This window comes from Amphiura filiformis, unplaced genomic scaffold (assembly GCF_039555335.1).
Source record: "Amphiura filiformis unplaced genomic scaffold, Afil_fr2py scaffold_21, whole genome shotgun sequence".
NCBI classification, from domain to species: Eukaryota; Metazoa; Echinodermata; class Ophiuroidea; order Amphilepidida; family Amphiuridae; genus Amphiura; species Amphiura filiformis.
The window spans coordinates 2,709,174-2,723,241 of record NW_027305485.1 but is presented as its reverse complement, the minus strand read 5'-3'; the positions used below and the strand labels follow the sequence as shown (position 1 = coordinate 2,723,241).

The 14,068-nt window shown below is 35.2% G+C and overlaps 1 protein-coding gene and 3 non-coding genes across 4 annotated transcripts in view; all 4 read right to left on the bottom strand.

Moving 5' to 3' along the window:
- LOC140143418 (F-box/LRR-repeat protein 21-like) overlaps positions 1-14,068 on the bottom strand; it is a 39,129-nt gene that overhangs the window by 7,483 nt on the left and 17,578 nt on the right. Inside the window, exon 6 of the mRNA XM_072165274.1 lies at positions 1,461-1,514. Within this exon, the coding sequence (XP_072021375.1) occupies positions 1,461-1,514 (54 nt within the window). The remainder of the gene's footprint in view (positions 1-1,460; positions 1,515-14,068) is intronic.
- Positions 5,156-5,228, bottom strand: Trnak-uuu (transfer RNA lysine (anticodon UUU)). The gene has a single exon. It is a non-coding gene; the product is annotated as a tRNA-Lys (tRNA).
- Trnak-uuu (transfer RNA lysine (anticodon UUU)) lies at positions 7,854-7,926 on the bottom strand. Its single transcript has one exon. It is a non-coding gene; the product is annotated as a tRNA-Lys (tRNA).
- Positions 13,151-13,223, bottom strand: Trnak-uuu (transfer RNA lysine (anticodon UUU)). Its single transcript has one exon. It is a non-coding gene; the product is annotated as a tRNA-Lys (tRNA).

The window sequence follows — 14,068 nt, the reverse complement described above, 5'->3', positions numbered from 1 at the left end:
CGTAGGCGCTCCACATTAAGGTAAACAACTTGAAATATTTGGCCAAAAAATTTGACATTTTCTCTTTAAATCGCACTATTTTGTGGTAATAGAATAGAAATAAAGGGTGCAGCATTAACCTTTATACGCAAATAATGTGTCCTCGGCAGTAAAACGTTTAAATAATGGGTTCGGCTGCGCCTCACCCATTATTTACGTTTTACTGCCTCGGACACATTATTTGCGTGTAAAGGATAATGCATTACCCTTTATTTCTTAAATAAAAGAGATCGCGGCAACAATGTTATATGCGGTGGAATCAGTAACATCTTCTTAACAGGAAAACTTGACTTGGTTTCTTTACTAGTTCGGGCTCAAACGCTATGCTCAATTAACTAAATTGCAGTCACAAAAACGATCATGAGCCAATTTTGACATTTTCGCGCATATTATATCAAGCTTGCATCGCGTTAAATTGACATTAGCAATTGCATTTTTGCTAAAATAAAAGGGGTCATAACGCGTGACGTAAATGTAGGCCCTAAAGCTAGCTTCAGACTCCGTGTATTGTACGTACAATATTGTATGCAACATATCTACGTTATTTAATCTATTGCCATTCTATTTCCAGTAATGTTTAAGTTCTAACGAATGTTTGATGACGAAAAATCGATAATATGTTACATGTAATATCTAGTAGAAATATATTATCGATTTTACGTCATCAAACATTCGTTAGAACTTAAACATTACTGGAAATAGAATGGCAATAGATTAAACAACGTAGATATGTTGCATACAATATTGTACGTACAATAAAAAGTCTGAATACTGCTTAATATGCAGTATAGAATCAGTAATATCTTGGCTTACAGAAAACCTTTATTTTTCTTCTTTTTGGCGTAGGACCTAATTATAATATATTGAATTTAATTCTAATTTTATGCAAATTTCATAGTGCAAACGATCTTTTTTTCTCTTAGATCCTTTAGGCGCACATCCTCTGCCCCAAACTTGCATTAATATACTGAAAATGCGTATTATGTGCATTCACTTAGGAAAATGGGTTTGATTGGCGTATAAACGATATTTTTGACACTTAACAGTCCTCAGAAGTATAAACTTTATAAATCTAATGATATTTACTTAATGTTTATGTAGCTGGGAGGAAAACACGACGATCATTAGACAATTTTGACTTTTCGTATACATATTTTTATCCAAAAAGCCTAAAAAATTTGGTCTTTGGGGGGAAAAATGTGTATCTTCAATAGGAAAGTTTCCCAGCCACATACACTTTAAGTACATATCATTAGATTTATAAATGTTTGTTAAATTTGATAAATATGAAAAATAAAATAAAATAAAATAAAATAAAATAAAATAAAATAAAATAAAATAAAATAAAATAATATCAATTTTTAAAACAAAACAAAACAAATATAAGGGTAAATAAAAGAAGAAAAGACCAAAACACTTACCCTTTGTTTGTATTTGGTATCCTCGCATTGTTTCAGGTCATCAGTCACACTATTCTGTGAACAAAACGGGAATACAATACTGCCAATACATGATAAACCATAGCGTATTTTTGAGCACATTTCCATCACTGTATTTGCCGCCAGCCGCGCCATCAAAATACAGGCTAAGCCCTGGGCTGGTACTAGTAGTATGGAGTACTATACCATGTATACCAGGGTAATATCATAGATATATAGTGGTAGACTTATTTATATCTCGATACATTTATTGATATTTAATAATATTTTGTCAACCAACTTCGCAAATCAATGATGAAAATGAATGTCAACATTAAGGTTGCAGATAGCATGTAAGTCTCTAAATGCACGTGTAGAATATAAACATCATCGTTCAAATATAGCAGCCCGGGGATAGCAGCGATATTAATAATGCAATAAGTCACTCCTAATTAGCATATTCTACCAGCACCGAGCTGCTACCAAGCTTCAACTAAGGACACACCCTTTGTTTAATAAAACGCAAATTCGTACATCCCATCAATTATCTTTTACCAACTCCGCCCTCTTTTATTATGACGTGTTGTGTATTAATAATTACATTAATTATGCAATCATGATAATACACATTGCTGACACTGCAATATTATTAATTACAACAATACAGCACTGATTACGAATGACAAAGAGCTAATTGGCTTATTAACTTAATTATGCAAATTGATACAGGATTGAGTTGTTGAGGGTTAATGATTAAATTATCACCGAACTGAACTTCTTTAGCATGGTTAATTATTAGTCAGTGTTTTACGAATAACAGAAAATTGGACCACGTTGTTGGTTTAACTTATCTCTATATCATAAAAATAAAATGCTCTCCCGTTGAAAATTATTGTTGGCCAGATTCAGAGTATTATACCACAGATATTGGAGCTTTCTGCTATATCTGACACGTAGGCCTACGTTATATTAAGTTATACAATCATGACAATGGTAGGCTATAAAAGAATAAGAATTGTTAAATATAGACATGCATGACAGGTATAATCACTTACGTTTAGAGAGACTGAAGTTGTGGCAAAAGTATGGAAATTTGTGGCAAAAATAAGTGGGATTTTTTGGCAAAAGTATGGAAATTTGTGGCAAAAGTAAGTGGGATTTTTTGGCAAAAGTGTGGAAATTTGTGGCAAAAGTAAGTGGGATTTTTTGGCAAAAGTGTGGAAATTTGTGGCAAAAGTAAGTGGGATTTTTTGGCAAAATTATGGAAATTTGTGGCAAAAGTAAGTGGGATTTTTTGGCAAAAGTATGGCAATTTGTGGCAAAAGTAAGTGGGATTTTTTGGCAAAAGTGTGGAATTTGTGGCAAAAGTAAGTGGGATTTTTTGGCAAAAGTATGGAAATTTGTGGCAAAAGTAAGTGGGATTTTTTGGCAAAAGTATGGAAATTTGTGGCAAAAGTAAGTGGGATTTTTGGCAAAAGTGTGGAAATTTGTGGCAAAAGTAAGTGGGATTTTTTGGCAAAAGTGTGGAAATTTGTGGCAAAAGTAAGTGGGATTTTTGGCAAAATTATAGAAATTTGTGGCAAAAGTAAGTGGGATTTTTTGGCAAAAGTGTGGACATTTGTGGCAAAAGTAAGTGGGATTTTTTGGCAAAAGTGTGGAAATTTGTGGCAAAAGTAAGTGGGATTTTTTGGCAAAATTATGGAAATTTGTGGTAAAAGTAAGTGGGATTTTTTGGCAAAAGTATGGAAATTTGTGGCAAAAGTAAGTGGAATTTTTTGGCAAAAATGTGGAAATTTGTGGCAAAAGTAAGTGGGATTTTTTGGCAAAAGTATGGAAATTTGTGGCAAAAGTAAGTGGAATTTTTGGCAAAATGTGAAATTTGTGGCAAAAGTAAGTGGAATTTTTTGGCAAAAGTGTAAAAATTTGTGGCAAAAGTAAGTTGAATTTTTTGGCAAAAATGTGGAAATTTGCGGCAAAAGTAAGTGGGATTTTTGGCAAAAGTGTGGAAATTTGTGGCAAAAGTAAGTGGAATTTTTTTGCAAAAATCTGGAAATTTGTGGCAAAAGTAAGTAGGATTTTTTTGGCAAAAGTGTGGAAATTTGTGGCAAAAGTAAAAGCTGTTGGAAAAAGTAAAACGTCTGTTGGAAAAAGTAAAACATCTGTTGGAAAAAGTAAAACGTCCGTTGGAAAAAGTAATACGTCTGTTGGAAAAAGTAAAACGTCTGTTGGAAAAAATAAAACAATTTTGGAAAAAATAAAACAATTTTGGAAAAAATAAAACAATTTTGGAAAAAATAAAACAATTTTGGAAAAAATAAAACAATTTTTGGCAAAAGTGGCACATGTCGTACACCGTAACTTTTGTTTGGTTTATAGAAGCCGTAAAGGAAATTGGCTAAGTAAAATATTATTAGCGCATCCCGGGAGCGCGCCGTGTTGTTTTAGGCCTATATGTTATTGTAAAGGATGCCAAATATAGGGCCCATTGGCATCAGGTTTAAACGTCGATCCATGACTGAGTAATTAATAGGAGTAACACAATTGTCCATCATTAATAAATTACAAACTTTTGAACATACCTCTGTACTACTACTAGTAATATGTAAACCAGTTTCCTCGTCATTTCATGTAATCCTTCAAAATATATTTCCTATGCATTCTTTTACGAAAGACTTAAAACTGTATTTTATTTAACACTGAATTCACGACGACACAATCACATCTAACACTCTTATGTACATGTAGTACAGTGGTATTGGTGACCTTAAGAAGTATTGTCACGTAATGAGCCAAAGAAAAGAACTCTTTTCAAGCTCATTGACACGGAACAAATATTGTGGTTTTAATAAAAATGCAAAAAGAAATCCTTTTAAAAGGAGAGTTGCTAAAAAACACTTTTAAAAGTAGATAAGATAAAATGTCTTCGCAGCCTTGTCCAGTTTTGGATTTTCAGTACTTTTATCATGTTCAGAATGATCATCATTATATGTCGTTGATTGAAAGGGTGATTTTATTGACGGTGATAACCATAGTTTTACTTCATGGATATAGGTACGCTACAGCAGCCTGTGTTTAATAATAATAACACTAAATAACACTATTTTTTTATCATATTTATTTATTATAATGTGTTAGTTTTAGTCTATGTACATTTTTGTATTGTAAATATATTTTAACAAACTTTAATATTTTAGTAATGTTTTAATATCCACACGGACATGTGGAAGAACAATATTGTATTGAACATGTTTTTACCGTGTTTAAATAAAGTTATTATTGTTATTATTATTATTATTATTATTATTATTATTATTATTATTATTATTATTATTATTATTATTATTATTATTATTCAGCGCTACAGTCAAATATCAGAAGGCTCTACGCGCACAAAAAAATGCTCGGAATCCTCGATCCTCGGATGATCTACCGAAAAATTGACAAAGGATAGACATAGGCTATAGCTACTAATTAAGCCTACAAAAATTTGCGCCCGGTAAGGGACTCGAATTCTCGATCCTTAGAGTGATGCTCTACAGCTAGACAGACTAAAAGGATAGACCTACTAAAAAATAGTGGTAAAACTCCATCAAATTGCGTGACAAAATCAGTTATCTGTGTACTAGAACCGGGGTACTAGGTCGAATCAACTCGGAAATAACTGCAACAGAACAAGCCTCTAAGTGCATAAAAATTTGCGCCCGGTAAGGGACTCGAACCCTTGGCCCTCAGATTAAAAGTCTGATGCTCTACCGACTGAGCTAACCGGGCTCCTGAACACCGTTGGTATCGTTTAACAATAATCAGCGGCAACGCTACCGGCAGGTTCGTTTTGCATACCTGCATACTGCATATTTCCAGAGTTTCTTAGTGGCGAGTTATAAGCATCAAATATTACAGAGTTGTACAGCTGACAGCAGAGTGGAGCATGTGCGCTTGTGGAGTATACGGTATAGAGTTGATTGTGGTTTGTTGATGGGGGTGTGTTTAGGTGTGTGATGTGTGAGAGGTGTCACAGTGGGATGGGGTGTGTGTGCATGAATATGCATCAATGCAGGGAAGGTGGTTGTAGTGTGTGTTTACATGTCAACAGGGCAGTGGCGTAGATTTCTTTTTGACATTGGGGGGGATGAAGTTGAAAAAAAATCTTGAAGTATAGTCAATCCAGCACCCTTTGGCGACAGAATTAGTTTATGATATAAATGCGCGCGAAGCGCGCGTAAATTTTGCTATTTTGAAGCTAAACTGATGAAATATGGTGTAAAAGTAGATTAAATGCGCGCGAAGCGCGCGAAAATTTGCACTTTTGGGGCTAAAATGGGCAAATATGAGGTTAATTTGGTCAGAAACCCATTATCAGGCGTCAACATTGGGGGGGATGATTGTATCCCCCCTTGCAAAATATTGGGGGATAAATCCCCCTCCCGGGATCTACGCCTATGCAACAGGGTTGTAAGCATGCTAAGAGGTGGCCATGCTTTTTCAGTATTTTATTGTTAGGCCTATATCTTAAGGGAAGGGGTATGAACGTTTGAACAGTATTTATTGTGGGACATTAGAGCACATCAGACATATCGAATTGCATTCTGAATACGAAGAATGTCCTTCTGATATAAAATAATTTTGATTTTTGAAATTGCAATGTAATACACATTTTATGGCAAATCATTAAAATTGATATTTTTGATATTTAACAGTACTCGAAGTAAACTTTATAAATCTGATGATTTATACTTAAAGTGTATATAAGTGGGATGAAAAGCCGACGATCAATTGAAAATGTTGACCTTTTGTATTGAAGATATGGATTTTTTAAAAAAAAAAAAAAAAAAAATTAGGTCTTTTTGGAAAAAAAATCTATATCTTCAATATGAAAGGTCAATATTTTCAATTGATCGTCGGGTTTTCATCCCAGCTACATGCACTTTAAGAATATATCATTAAATTTATAAAATTTACTTCGAGGACTGTTATATATATCAAAATGTGAAAATATCAACTTTTATAATTTGTCATAAAATTTGTATTATATCGTGAATTTCAAAAATGAAAATTATTTGATATCAGAAAGACATTCTTCGTATTCAGAATGCAATTCGATATGTCTGATGTGCTCTCATGTCCCACAAAAAATACTGTCGAAACGCTCAAAACGCTCATTCCAGATCCCTTAATCGCTGGAATCTCAAACATGCTCATATATCGAGACACATGCACATTCCGTTAACTTTTAAGTTAATATCCCTCAGTTCATTCTTAAAAAAACCCAATTTGAACGTGTACTTAAAATCATACTCCAAAACTTGAGGTCACATTTACAAAGATATAAAAAGGCAGATTTCATGTATGGGTCGAATACACCGGGGAATACACACCATCCCCACCACCACCATCACCACCACCACCATAGAGACCACACCACACTGGTGAAGAAGATATCAACACTGTGTCATGAGTGTGAATTAATTTTGTGTGTATCTGTTTCAATTGGAAAAACCACCAGTCTAAAATGATTCAGTCAGTCAGCATCACCGTAACATAAACTGTTTCATGTGGAATGAATCAACAGATATAATGCCAGATATTATTACGCAAAACAAAATACACACTGTTTATGTCAATATAATGAGTATAGATTAGTGACACCATATCCCATAATGCCTATCTTTGGATGGTCTATGCTTATACCCCTGTACTATTATTATATAGGTTTAAAGTGGAATGTCCCACTGAATGATGGGATATATCTGAAATCCAGATTTTTGATTGGAAATACTCTAAGGCCTTTATCCCTCATAATCTCATGTTTGAAATAATAATAATAGAATCTAGAAATTATTTGTCAACACAGTGTACACTTAATAGTTAACATTTGTATTATTTTGAACAATGACAAAGAATTAACAAAACATTTTTAAGATGTTATTTATTCATCCTACTTTTAATTGTTTGCGAAGTTTCAACTTCGTATAATCTTAAAAATAACTTGACTTTTGAACGCAAGATAACATTGGTGTCAAAGCGTGGCTAACCATCAAAATATCGCACAACGAAAGTTGAACACAAGCATAAGTTGATTCATATTTTTTCTTCATTACTTTTTATTTTTCTCTTTTTTTCATGATTTTTTCCAACTTTTCCAACAAGCAAAAATGAAACAGAAATACTGTACATTATATATCAGTTTAGAGCTTCTGACTGTTAGTGGTAAGAAATAAAGAAAGATGTTTAGCGAAGAACACGTTTTTGTTGAAGGGGTTTCTGGACGATGTATCTCGTGTCATGGTTGAGTCGAAATCGCTGGTATGTTTTATACTGTAACTCAAATTGCGTGACAAAATCAGTAAACCAACTGAAGTTTCACTCTGAACAAGCCTCTTAGTGCATAAAAATTTGCGCCCGGTAAGGGACTCGAACCCTTGGCCCTCAGATTAAAAGTCTGATGCTCTACCGACTGAGCTAACCGGGCTCATGAACAACGAAGGAATTATATTCAATAAAATTCAGCAAACAGCACAATTATACAAACTTATTATAGGCATACAGGATGGTGATGTAGATCGCGGCGCACACCGACATCGCCTGGCTAATAATTACTTGATGCAACAGAGATACTAAAATCAATACCCGGGATCGATACACGTGAATTGCTATGCACGATTTTGATATCAGACGAAAATCTTCGGATACCGGGGTAGAAAATGATGAATGTCTCCCGTAAATGATTTCGTCTCAAGAAACCAGATCTGGTCTCATACACTTGAAAATACGTGAACAGATATGATAGTCGTTAGCTTGCGTCTTGAGAAAAGGCCGTGCGTCTTGACTCAAAAACTGACCAAAATTATAATTTTATATTGCGTTGGTCCTGTATGGACTACAGCGCGCAGGCTATAGCTGCACTCACTACTCCCGTGAAAGCAGTATAAAAGTCGATGACCATTGACCTCAATGTCGTATACAAGCTTACTCACACACTAGAGAAATCAATTACCCGGCTATTGTCAGTAGCCTTAGTCAGGTCCCTCGAATCATTATGCGTCTCAAAGGTCGGAACAAAATGGCCAAGCGTGGCTGTGGATTCAACCTACCATGGCGATTTCTGCCATGAAGATATCGGGGCGATGACACTGTGCGGCGGTCGGTGCATGGATAACCGGTAGCAGTTCCTATCCACACTCTTACCGCAGAAGTTAAGATTGCGCTGTTTAAGAAAAATAGTTTACGATTTTAAGCAATATCTGTTTGAAGGCACACATTTTCTTTTAAACAATTTGGTTTAACAGGTTTAAACAGAAAAGTTTAAGATCCGTTAACTTTTCACAAGTTAAAGCCTTCAAGCAAGTGGGCTAGTTACGGAAAAATCCTAGTTGTTTAAAGGGACATTTACAGATTTTGTGGGCATGGTCAATCATGGACATTTTTAGAATGTTAATATTTTGATCTCATGATGTGGTGCAATCAACTTGAAATAACAAATGAAAATTGCAACAACATTTATTTTGACAAAACAGCATGATTTGTGAAAGTTATGGATTTCTCATCACTAGGCCTATACTCAAAACTATATGTTTGTGTGTGTGAATATATCGTTTTGTTTATATCGTTTTGTTGCAAGCTTATTCTGATAAAAGATAATGTAAGTCTAAATTTTATAGCGGCAAATGCCTGCAATATTAATAAAGGAATATTAATTAATTAATGTGACCCAGGCAGGACATTAGAAGGCACTGGGCATAACAGCCATGATCACTTGATGTGCCAAAATAGTTTTCTTCATATTTAACTTTCCTAGTTTGTACTATAATGGTCGGTCATTATACAAGTCTTTTTGCAAACATTGAAACTTTGGCAATTTACCAGAACATGCTGAATGTCCCTTTAACGATACATCTCGCGCTGCGGAATTTTGAGCAATTATTGTTTAAAATGACATGGACAAATGGCGGCCACACGTGAATGCTGGTCGTGCAGCGTATGGTCTCCTGAAACTTCATTCAAATAGGTCATGATGCAGGCATGTCTACAGTAGAATTCACCACGACCTTTGCAGGACTTAAACCCCATTAAAAGCTATTAAACCAAGATAACACTCATTGAAAACAGCTCAACTGATTAAATCAGATCTTCTCTGGCTAAATCCACACTACACATGTTTCTGTTTTACCTGTGCAATGAGCTGGTATTATAGTTTCAGTTGGGTGAACGATTATAAAGCGAACGCAAGGTAACAATACTGTGTGGGCTTTTGTTTACGAAATGAGACAATAGTCTGCCTATTGTTAACCAGCGTTCTTGAAAATGAGAAGAATAATGGTTTGTAGACTTAACACGGTTTGGAAATAATTTCTTCATATTTTTTGGTGTTATCTGTCGTTTACATATCCTTCCGAAAACACAAAAGTGCTAATATTTCCAAACACCTAAATTAGCTAAAAATTTAGGACATGTTACAAAACTATATTTTCTAGAATTTCAGAGAATACTTTAAATATTGGCCGGTTATTTTTCACACAGTGACGTTAACTAGGCAATGTCCTATTACCTATAACATACACTAAAACACCAAAGTGCGAATATTTCCAAACACCTAAATTAGCTAAAAATTTAGGACATGTTACAAAACTATATTTTCTAGAATTTCAGAGAATACTTTAAATATTGACCGGTTATTTTTCACACAGTGACGTTAACTAGGCAATTGCCTATACTTCTAACATACACTACTTGTAGAGGTCACGCGTCAATTGTGAGAGCTCTGTGTATTGTGTATAGGAAAACGGATAGTAACTGCAGTATGTAGGTTTGAATTTTCGCATTCGCAAAGTGAATTTTCGCATTCGGAAACGTCACCAATCGATGGCTAAAGACTAGAAACACTTCAGAGAGCTGCCATGATGGATGTTTAAGTGAAAAATATGATCTTTTCTCTTCAAAAATACCAAATTTGACCGATTTGGAGTAATTGTGTAGATTTTACAATCAAATCATTATTTGCCCTTAAAAAATCGCCACGCAAAAGTGTAAATTTCAAAATCGTGGACTTGACCCTGCGAAAGATAATTTAGTGAAAAGGAATGTGTTTTGAAACTCGTGACATTGTAAATTGTCATCTCGTACCAAATTCAGCAGTGTATGTACATGAGAAAATGTTGATTTCTAACGCCAAAGTACACCCAAATATCGGAAAATTTCGGGTCATTAATTTACACAGGAACAGTAAATACACATGCATCTGGTGCAGTATTCTGATCTTCACGAAAATCTGATACGTAAGCTTAAATTATACAATGCACAGTATATCGTATATGCACAGTCTAGTCATGCTAGTCGTGATCATGTGACATCGACAGTGAACATCATCACATAGTGAAAATCATTAGAATTTATGCTATGAAATTCATTTTCTCGGTCAAATATAAAGCAATATTTTTTTTCCTCAGTAATGTCAGTTAAAAACATAGTGCTTGGATATACATTAAAAAAATCCTAGTGTTAAAATTAGGCATGAAATTGTGTCTTTTAGTGTGATATTTTTTATTTTTATAGGCCTTTAGTTCGTCCGCGAGCTTTTTTCGGAATTCATTTTAGCGTCTCAAACTAATATAGTTTGCTAAAGAAAGATATTTCCCACCTCTGTAAGGCACATCGTGTGGGTCTATATATATTATAGTTTTGTCAGAATTTCCGTTTTGATTTTACCCTTTTTCCCTTCATGCTTCGAAAATGTCAAACTGTGTACTTTTATCTCGAAAACAACCAGAAGAAATAATCGATATTTCCATTGTTGTCATCCTGGTCCATTTTCCATTGAAAGCAAGGATTGCCCGACCAGCGATTTGGTAGCCCAAATCCCAAGTGCTCTGGTAAATGAGGTGAATTTTTGAAATTTGCTCCCATGATAGCCTGCAATTTCAAATTATATGTTTTAATCTCCAGGTGAATTTTGTATGACCTCTGATTACACTCTTCAGACTTCGGTTTTTTTAATTTGACATGTAGGCCTATTTGTCATCATTTAGCGATACATTCTAAATGTATATAGCTAGTCGCGCTCATATAAATATTTAATAATTATGTACCGGTATGTAATATATGTAGGCCTATGGGGGTGGGTGTGGGGTGCAGGGGTGTGTTGGGGTGGGTAGTGGGTGTGTATGTAGGGAAACTTTGGGGTGGTACTTAACACATTTTAACCATGACTTTGAATGCAAGGCTCAGAGTTGAAGCCTATCAAAATCGAAAATCTTACCCTAAATGACTGAATTTCAGGCCTAAGTTTAACACCAGGATTTGAAAAAAAAATTCAGTATCAAGCATTATAGTTTTTCCTGCCATTTACTGAAAAATTGAAAATTATTGCTTTTCATTTGGCCGAGAAAAATAATTTTACATTGAAAAGGTGTATGTAGGGAAACTTTGGGGTGGTACTTAACACATTTTAACCATGACTTTGAATGCAAGGCTCATTGTTGCCACAAATGTTTTTGCTTTTAGGCCATTTAATAGGTTTTTATAAACTTCCATGTTTAAAAAACCTTGTATTGTTTTGGCTGCTTCATCATGACTTTCGGTGACTTTCCAAAGCAGTTTCAACGAACAAAAAGGCAGCTCACCCATAAAAACACAAAAATGACAAACAAACATAAAAACAATCAGTTTACAGAGATGGGTTTTACGTTGGCGTTTAAATAACGAAAGTCTGGGGATGGTACGAAGGTTATTTGGAAGTGAGTTCCAAACGGTTTGCTTGATAAAACATAGGCCTGCAGCGTATTTGTTTAAAATATTAGAGTGTTGATTTTTTTACCAAACGTTGGGCAAAGTTGTTTTGAGGAGAGGTAAATTTGAACACATTGATCACGGTGATGATGAAATCAAATAGTTATCACTCACGTGATGAAAGATCCACATCGTGGTCAACATGGTTAGTGTCATTATTAGGCCTAAGTATTTCATTTCCAATGTTGAAGTTCTGGCAACACTGTAGCTTTGCCGCAATCTTCTTACGGCACCCAGGGATATCGATTTGCAATGCTAGTAGCTTCAGATTTTACGCGTTGATTTTGAAAACAAATTCAGCCGTCAGTAAAATATGGTGACATCAAAACGGAAATTCTGACAACTATGATATATCGCTCACGGTGATGTGCGTTAGAAAGTTGGGAAACATCCTTCATTAGCGAACTATATTACTTTGAAAAGCTAAAAGGTTGATCAAAACAAAAGCTCGCGGACAGAGTTGAAGCCTATCAAAATCGAAAATCTTACACTAAATGACTGAATTTCAGGCCTAAGTTTAACACCAGGATTTGAAAAAAAAATTCAGTATCAAGCATTATAGTTTTTCCTGCCATTTACTGAAAAATTGAAAATTATTGCTTTTCATTTGGCCGAGAAAAATAATTTTACATTGAAAAGGTGTAATTCAAAATTTTGTTCATTTCAATACCAAATTCGATCGTTTGTATTGCCTCATTAAATGACTGAGTGAGCCTTGCACAACAAAAGAATCGGTTGACCAGCGTTCAGAGTGCAATTCTCCTTTAATTGCAAATCTTGTGCAAAAAGTTACTATTTCGCCTGTTTTGTCATACGGTTGTAAATTCAATGAACTATGACTTTTCTAAAGAGCGCTTCCAAATGTTTTGCAACCGGCAGGCTGATAGCAATGACAAATGACAAAAAATACTCGCCCGGTAAGGGACTCGAACCCTTGGCCCTCAGATTAAAAGTCTGATGCTCTACCGACTGAGCTAACCGGGCTTATAACGAATCTGTATCTGTATCTGTATCTGTAGGTATACTATACAACACTCCCAATGCTGGAGCCAGGCGTATAGGGTAGTGTGCGCATACGGAGTGAAAAGTTAGTCTTGGCGAAGGTGCTGAAGCACAGCTTCCTTGAAACTTGTTGGCTCAGTTATCTGCGTAATAGAATACGGCAAGTTGTTCCAGTCTTTGACTGTTTTTGGCAGGTAGGAATACTTGTGGCAATCTTTGGTGCTGGTTATTATTTGATAGGCTGCTGGATGTGTATGCCGCGATTGACGTGGGTTTGGTCTGAACAAGTGATCCACCGGCAGAGCCAGGAGGCCCTCTCTGGCTTTCTGAAGTATTGTCAGTCTGTTTGCATGGCGCCTGTTCTGAAGGGTGTCCCAACCCAAGTCTTTGATGAGGTTTGTGATGCTCGTTTTCCTGTCATAGGTATTTGTGGTGAACCTTGCAGATCTTTTTTGGATTTTTTCCAATTTATTTATGAGATCTTTTTGGTGTGGGTCCCACACTGCGTTAGAATACTCAAGTATTGGTCTAACGAGTGACATGTATGCAGTTTGTTTGAGTGGTTTGGGGCAGGAATGTAAATTTCGCCTAATGAAGCCTAGGGATCTGTTAGCAGATGATGTTATGTTGCTTATGTGTTTTGACCATGAAAGATTGTTAGATATGTTGACGCCAAGATATGGGTGGTTGTCTGTTTCCTCCAGTATGCATTCTCCGATCTTGTAACTGTACATTTTGGGATTTCTGACATGAGTCACCCTCATAACAAAACACTTTTTAATGTTGAAATTCATTTGCCAGTCTTTTTGCCACTTCTCTAGAGTGTT